Source organism: Atta cephalotes, assembly GCF_000143395.1.
Source record: "Atta cephalotes unplaced genomic scaffold scaffold00107, whole genome shotgun sequence".
NCBI classification, from domain to species: Eukaryota; Metazoa; Arthropoda; class Insecta; order Hymenoptera; family Formicidae; genus Atta; species Atta cephalotes.
In genome coordinates this window covers 97,048-105,670 of record NW_012130171.1, presented here as the reverse complement: position 1 = coordinate 105,670, position 8,623 = coordinate 97,048, and the positions used below count along the sequence as shown (strand labels likewise).

Here is an 8,623-nt window from a genome sequence, read left to right as displayed (position 1 = left end):
GAGAGAGAGAGAGGAAAGAGTTAATAATTAAATTAATAATTCAACAAAGATTTATACAAATACACGCCACAAAATAAAAACAAAATTAAATAATGTTTAAAGATAAAATTTTATTAAAATTTGTTAAAATCGTCGACTTAATCCTTCTCGACTTGAAACCGTTATATTACAATGCCAATCGAAATATTCTTATTCTAACATAAAACAGAGATAGTACTAATAATTTTCAGATTTACACATCAGAGTCCGTATATACAAATGCAAAAACTCGTCGTACATACTTATATATATATGTGTGATATCAAGTAATCATTGTTGCATTATTGGTATTTCGAACATTCATGATGATTATTTATAAAACGCATGCTATATCATAGACTAGATAGATTGCTGTTAAACAGGTTACTGGGATGCGGCAGTTTGTAAGACATCATTAGCAATGCGAATAACTTAATTATTAAAAAGTCACGTGAAATAAAATCAGTGACAAGTCGTAATATACCATATTTTCCAGCTTATTAGAAAAAATACATAAAATAATAATCGATCTGATATATAAAATGATAATCGATATTTTAAGATAGCAAAATAATAATTTCCAATTTAAATTATTTAAAAAATTAATTGCATTTATAATATTGTGTGATTTGAACCGTAATTAATTTCGGTCTGTTTTTTTTGTCTGTTTCTGGTTTTCTTCATCCAAAAATAAATACATAATTACATCAGAAAAAGAGAAGAAAATAGGATGGAGAAATTAAAGGAAAAGGAAGAGGAGAGAGTAAAATTGGAAGTATTTTGTAAAAAAAAAACAGACCTTTTGTATACGTCCAAATAATTGTACTTGCATCATGAGAAAAAGATAATTGGCTTCCTTTATTCTCAAAGAGAAAGTAAAATCTTCCCCGTACTCCATGTATTACATGAAGTTTTCTGCAACAAAATATATCATCATTCCCAGAAAGAAGACCTCGAAATACGAAAAATATATATTTATTAGATCATCGACACTCGTCGCGATGATAAAATACCAATGAAGCTTTTGCTTTGAACACGTTGTGCTAGCAATGAATTGCACATGTAACACGCATGAATCGACTCAGTTGTTCCGAATTCTCTATTAGAAGAATTTTAAGACAGTTCCTTCAACTCTTTTTGCCATAAAATTTTCGATTCAGCAGATACAAGAGCAGGTTTACGTTAACCTTTGCTCTACCGAACATATCCATGCAAGGTCTGCCCTCATACTGCAGTTCGAGAAGTTCTTGTATGCTAATATCAAGCTTCTCCAGTTCAACACCCATGAATTTACAGCGCACGGCAAATACACCACTGTGCTCTGTTGGACTTATCTCGAAAATCACATTCTTCATCTCCGTCGGACTCAACGCCTGATCAACCTCCATCAACACGCCTTTCTCCTGCAGCTTCCATGCGGAATACTTTATGGTCATCTTGGATCTCAATTTGCACTGCGTGTATGTATTCTTCTGCATCATCCGATATGCACGGAGCGAACTCTTTCCACTGTGCAGATTTTGAAGACAACCCTTTATGTATTCATTATAGAATCCGACTTGATCTTGATAATATTGCGTCTTCTCATCTAATCGGTCCTTAGTCGCCCGTAGCGTCTGCAACTCTTTGTCTCTCGCAACGCGATACTTGCTCTTGTTGCAAATATCCCTTGCTATCGCGGTTACGATCGTCTGATAACCGTCCGCGCGACTGATCCATCCCTCCAGCTCGAGTTTATTCAGATACGCACGTAATTGCATTTTACAATCATTTATAGATGAACTTTCGCGAACTGTCGGCGACACGGACGAATAGTCGAACAATTTCACGCACATTGGAGAGGTTGTGGTTTCTAAAGATTCCACAAGGATCGGCTTCTTTAAGAACGGAATAACCGACACGAGTAACTCCTTCGTCTTTACAAAGAGGTTGCTCAGATTCGTGTCATCGTTCCGCGGCACTTGAAATTTGTTGGTCAATACTAGACACACCTCTTGCTTGCTGTATCGCGCCAAATTTGCATCGTATGTCGCTTTAGATATCCCAAGCAATGATGCTACAGTCGGTGCTGGACCCAGATCATCCAATAAGTCATGTAGAGGATCAGATGGATCCAGTGCTATTTGATCTTCATAATTCAACATCAGAGCATGCATCTCACATATTTCCTGTAAAGATATGCATATCTCCGGACTTTGTATCAGAGTCGCCTCCGTGTATTCATGAATATCGAAGTGCTCCTCGAGATCCTCCACTTGGCAGCAATATCGAAAGAAGTCCTTAAACTTCTCATGACAAGCAATTATAAACGAATTTAAGCATTCCAAATGCGGTGCCTCCTCGCCGAAACCTTTCTTCGAAGTGGAGAATTGCAGTACCTTGGCTATACTGGCCAGATTCTTCCTCTGGCAAGAAGACAATGTTCTGTCCATCGGCAATGTGACGATGTCGAATGTGTCCGGTGCCACAATTGCGGCGTTAATGAAGTGATAGTAAATCAAATTGCCGACCGCCTTCAAGAAATCCTTCTCGGGAGCATGCGGAAACTTCTCTAGCAATGTGTTGTATAGAACCTTCGAAACGTAGAGCATCCCATAAGGGATAAGATCACGGGACTGTGTTATCCTATCGAGAAATTCAAGAGATATCTTTTTCAACTGATTTATCGCTCTTGTGAGCGACTCCTGCACTGGAATGTGTTTCAATGCTTGTTCTTGAGACACCGCATGGGGCATATCCAAAGACTGGCCACATTCCATTTCTAATTGATTCCGCCAAAGTTTGTATATGTCTACTGGATTTGTTTCTATACACAAATCTTTTTCCTCCAAAACCTTTTCGATTAATGGACCTACGATCTGCTTTAATGACGCTTGACCATTGAATTGTTTCGCGTAATTGACCACCATCTCGCGGACCAAAGGCTTGCCAGTCAACACATCGGAGGGCTGATGGCAATTGCACTTGATTTCCTCTCTCAATGCACAACCGAATAGTTTCAACAATAAATAGTCTTCTCGAGTGTTTGATCCGAAATTAAACAGCGTCAAGATGATATTCTTCAGAAACAGCTTGTTTGATTTGTTGCTAGGGGGCAAATATAACAACTTGGACAAATATTGCGGATTCGTCTGCAATGCATAAAACAAGTGCTGATAACCCTCCAACATTTTACGACCTTCCCTCGTTAATGATTTGAGACCTTTATGTGTCATCGTAGCAATATCGTTTAAAGTATTTTGATCCTTGCTCGCGTTCTTCTCCTTCGCAAGAGTATCCAGACTTTTGCCATGCGCCACGACGTCCTAGATAGAAATACGAGATATTTTTTAGCAAAATTCAGAAATTTTCGTCAATGTTTAACTAAACTTTAGAGACTATACCTGTAATGCTATTCTGTTCTGGATCAGTAATCCTATTTTGACGAACATACTGTTTAATTGCTCCGATAGATTCTGGTTATGCCTTATACATTGGACGACTTCATGTTTTAATTTCTAAAACAAACGGTCATAATATATAACAGAACTATGATACAAGAATAGAGTTGTGATGTGCAAAAAATATAAAAATTATCGTACTTGTAATTCCAGATCCTTGTCATAATCCTCGGCGCTAAAACCTAATACCGTTGAAAAATATCTGACAACAGGAAACGACGGTTTCTCTGAGTGTAATAAGGAGCGAAAAGCTTTCCTCGATGCTCGGCCACGCCATAGAGCTTGTATCTTAATTATTTTATCCTCCTATGACATAACAAATAAATGAAATTGAATAGAAATTATTATTAGACCGTATTAAAATATTAAAAAATTCGAGCTTACATGTTTTTTATATCGACTTAATTTATCAATTTTGTCGTTTGCTCTTGCAATTAATAATTTATTTTTACTTTGATATAACAACATATTTTGTCTCCTTCTTTTTAACAATTTACGATATTGTTTTCGTTGCCTAACGCCTCTCCACCATGCTTGTATCATGATGATTTTTCTCAGATTATCGTCGAAATAAGCATATCTATCAGCAATCCTTTTACGCAACAAAAATCCCCTAATACAAGCTTGAAGATTAATAAATAATTTTTCATCATATATCATATAAACTTCTTCATGTTTCTCTGCTAAAATAGATTTAATTGTTTCCTGCGAGCATACAAACAAGATTAACGATACGTATTGTTTATTAGATACTTTGAAAGAACACATACATACATTTATGTCATCTATGGTGAGATGACAAGTTTTCGTAAAATCTATTGGACGCTCCCATGCATATCTTCCACCTTTCAAATCCATATAAATTTTATTTCCTTTGTTACTAGTATAGCAAACATATGGACAACTATACATTTCATGCTATGGTACAAACGAAATGTTTAATATTTATACTAAGCATCTTATATGCTTAATAAAAATGCTTTACCTTCCACCTCTGTAATTGTCGCAATGCTAGAAAACATCTCTCTTGACATTCTTCAGTAAATCCATTAAATTTTTCAGATATACCGAGTGTTTCCAGGCAGTCGATAGTATCTATCATATTATCATTCTCCACGAAAGTGTTGATGTTACATAAAAATGCTATCACTGTAATATGTCGTAAGTAAAAATTGTATATTTATTAAAATCAATTTTCTAATTCAATAAAATCAATGAAAACGAAGGAAAACACATTGAGAACATATAACTTACTTTCTTGCATTTCTTCAATCTCTGATGTCACTGTCTTCGCTATAGTTTTGACATCGTCTAGCCATAGTTCAGATCCGTCAAATTCTTTTTCAAATAAACGTTTCTTCAACAGCTTTAAATAAAACAGTGCATCATGTGGATATATAGGTATATCAAACTTTGTGGTAATCATTTTTAAAGCTTTCATCATATTCTCATTATCATTCACTGCTACGGCTCGATTAATTTGTTGCAAAACCTCTATAACTGTTAAACAAAATTAACATTATATTAAATCAATAACATGTAATACATAAACGTAGTCATTGGATTTATGTAGCATTTTTGTTGTACCTTCAAAACCTTCGTCGCATTGTACATTCACCAAATCGATGCATTCTTGAATATCGCTATAAGTTAATATAGAACATTCTTGGGACGCTCTTAGCTTTGCTTGCCGAGCCATTATTAATTCTCGAGCATACTTTACTTTATTAAATTCATCCACTCCCTATAACAATATGATAGTAATATGTTAAAAGCTTTTTTTTGCTTCAATGTCTATGGAAAAAGAATGGTTATTATACTTACAGCCAAACGTGTATTAGGATTCGACAACGTTTCGTATACGAAATCTGGATTTCCTGTGTCCACCGCTTTAGTAATAGTGGCAATAACAGATAAAACAGATATACAACCGATTATGTCATCATAAGTGATATTTGTCTATTAAAAAAAATCATCAATATTATTAGTTTAAAAAAACTCTAAAAAAATTTTAGTTTTTATTTCTAAGAAATTAATAAAATAAACATAGATATGTGATCTTACCCCAGAGTCTATATGATCTTCCTTCATCTCCTGATAATACAATGGGACTGCAAATTCATCAATATAATGAGAGATTTCTAGAGACGGAGTTTGCAAGAGTTCATAAAATTTTTCTCTGTCCGCAGATTCTAAAGCCATATTCAGATGTTCGATAGTTTTCTCTCCTGTAACGAATAAAAATTTGTAATACATCTCTCTAAAATTTATCATAAAACAGTATACGTTAATTTAATAATGTTAACGTTTGTGACGTCGTTGTGCGTTCTCGTTTCCTTTGTTAATCGCATTCTGAAATATTTCTGTCCAATACTGAATGCTTTCAGATAGATATATATCATTCCACTCAAATTTATTCAATATTAGCATTAGTTGTTCTTTATAATCTTCAACATTCTCAGAATATATATTCTGTGGAATAATCATATATAACGTTATGATCGAAATTTTAGTTATTATATAAAAAATACTTTAAAAAAAAATACTTTTTACTATACCTTGAAAGATAATGCTGGCACTTTCAAAGCAGCTATTATTTCTGTGTTATCATATGATAAAGATGAAACAATGATTTCCAATGCACACGAGGCTAAAATATATATCTCATCATAAATTAAACTGGATACAATTTTGTAATAATCGTTGAAATTTGACAGTATTTACCATTTACATAATTAATGTGTCCTTGTATTTCTGCTTGTGTTAATAACTCATCGTATTCATCTGCTACGTAACTATCATTAAGGGACTAAACATTATATAAATTATAAAAGATCAATTACCTAAACGTAAACATACAACACGAAATTATGTAAGCATCAAATACCTTGTTAAGTGCTGCCTCTGTTTTTGCAGTTTTAGCTTCCGACAATGCCTTCATATATTTTTCTATATAAGCAGGTTTAACATTATTTAACTGCATCTCTTTACTTCGAAGTTTTTGTAAAATTTTATCATTGTTCTAAAAACATAAAATTATATTAGTATTACCATGCAAAATTATTTTGTAAACAAAATTTTGGAAACAAGTATACATTATCTATCACAGCTTGATTAATTGCGATCACAGAGTCATGAAGAGTAGTTGCATCCATAGCGTTGTTCGTCAATAGACCCCCTATTTTTTGAAAAGCAGGCATTTGAATGCCATGTTTTTGCAGTTCTTTAGTAACGGTATCAATTTCTTCCTCTGAAAGAATAGGTATACAAAATATAAATATCTCTCTATGTGATCTAAAGTAAGAAAGAGAAGAAAATAATATCCAAAATTTTTTTAGTAATCACTTCATATTCAATACTTCTGCAAGACAATATAGTAGAACAAAAAATACATACCAGAAAAATTTACTTTTCCATATAAATCTGGCATTGATGGTGCTTTCCCATATTTAAATAAATGCTTGCTAAGAGCATGGATACAATATATCAGTCGTGGCATATTCTTTTTATCATATATGTCTGTTGTTTCTGGCAGAAATATCTATACAAAAATCAAATATTGTAAACTTATTTTTAAATTGTGCCAATATATTCTGCAAAATTTATATATATAAATTTATATATATAAATTACAATATATTCTTGTATCGTAAAAAAATTATTTTGTACATACTAGCGGTAGCTGCTCCGATTCCAAGCATTTCAGAAAATAATTTATATTGTCTGTATGACGAAATTGCAATCCAGCAGCTTTATATCTACGCTGTTCGGTATCGTAGATTTTATTCACTGGTAAAATATTGGGTGCCATAAAGTGACCAAGTTTAGCCAAGTACACTCCATTACGAAGATTCTCCTCCAACTCAATCGATGGAGGTAATGATTCTCTCAAACAGGCTTCCATCCATCTATAGAAGAAAGATATAATATCTTCTTATTTACTTTTCTAATTCAAAATGTAAATTGTTTGTAATATAAATGTAAGTACTTAATAAAATAATAAATAAATATGACGAAACATATTCATTATAATATATTATATATATATACATATATATATATATACACATATTAATGTAAATATATATATATTTACTTTTTAGCTTCTTCCAAGTGACAAAGATAGAGATATGATAGTTCTCTTTTACGTTCCTCGTCCATATTTTCCACAGATATTCTCTTGTCATCTAAAGTACATATATAATTATATTTCTAAATATTTTAGAGCTCATGTATTGCATTCAATACGAAAGTACATATTTTGTTCATATTGAGGTATAGTATTTATAATACAGTATTCAAATTTTTTTCATTAAAGTCAATTTCACAAATATTTTCCTATGTACTTCAATCAACCCTAGTAAAAAAGTTGCGCTGAAATTATTCCACGTTTTGGAACATTTCAACGAAATTGCTGAAAATTTGCTGAAATTTCACCGAAAGTGAATTTTTCAATTAACATACTGAAAAAACATTGAAATCTAATCGAAATTTCTCTGAGATTCTTGTTGAAATTTGTCTGAAAATATTGTTGAAATTTTTCTGAAAATGTCTTTGTTGAAAATGAACTTTTCAGCTAAAAATCGCTGAAATTAAACTAAAATTTTTTTTTAAATGCTGAAATTTTGTTGAAAAATGTTCCAAAACATAAAATAATTTCAGCAACATTTTTCTACCAGGGATTCTATTTCAAACTCAATTGCATATACGAGACTATACGCATGTGCAAAATTATAATTATATGTGCGTAATTAAATTAATAAAATATCTATGATTTATTCAACAACAGTTTGATGAGTAACGACGAGATGGAAATCTCGATCCTTAGTAAAACATATATATGTATCCACAATTAATTAATATGATAAAATAATGTAAATATCTTTACCTTTCTCATCTTTTGTCAAAATACCAGTCACATTAACCATCGTGGGAGAGAACACGGTTGTCACATAAAACCGAAAGCAACAGGTGAAAAACATCAAGTAATACCGATACGTTACACTCTTCGAAATTCAAATTTATTATCCCATGGCCCATGCTAGGATCAGTGTTGACAACAATAAAGAGCAAAAAATCACGATACTATAGACGTTGCATGAATATTTAAACGGAACGCGCTCGATTGGCATATTCCATTAGATCCTAAAATACAGACCAATCAG

At 32.5% G+C, this 8,623-nt stretch overlaps 1 protein-coding gene across 1 annotated transcript; it reads right to left on the bottom strand.

Annotated features, from left to right (window-relative positions):
* Positions 1-1,145: 1,145 nt before the first annotated feature.
* Positions 1,146-8,386, bottom strand: LOC105625088 (ras GTPase-activating-like protein IQGAP1). The gene is made up of 19 exons (XM_012206429.1): positions 8,347-8,386; positions 7,555-7,645; positions 7,132-7,366; positions 6,855-6,999; positions 6,554-6,708; positions 6,346-6,480; positions 6,183-6,267; positions 6,017-6,108; positions 5,765-5,930; positions 5,523-5,686; positions 5,283-5,417; positions 5,046-5,202; positions 4,713-4,958; positions 4,444-4,607; positions 4,233-4,376; positions 3,843-4,163; positions 3,600-3,764; positions 3,402-3,515; positions 1,146-3,323 (listed from the first exon to the last, which is right to left on the bottom strand). The coding sequence occupies exons 1-19, from the start codon at positions 8,384-8,386 to the stop codon at positions 1,146-1,148; spliced, it is 4,932 nt and encodes a 1,643-aa protein (XP_012061819.1).
* Positions 8,387-8,623: the final 237 nt, after the last annotated feature.

What these genes read in the sequence shown, in the direction of transcription:
- LOC105625088 (XM_012206429.1), bottom strand. Translation starts at nt 8,386, where the DNA reads ATGGTTAATGTGACTGGTATTTTGACAAAAGATGAGAAAG. An exon ending in ATCAAGCTGTGATAGATAAT is followed by an intron (nt 6,481 to 6,553) that starts GTATACTTGTTT and finishes TTATGTTTTTAG; the next exon opens with AACAATGATAAAATTTTACA. An exon ending in AGAACAGAATAGCATTACAG is followed by an intron (nt 3,324 to 3,401) that starts GTATAGTCTCTA and finishes ATTTCTATCTAG; the next exon opens with GACGTCGTGGCGCATGGCAA.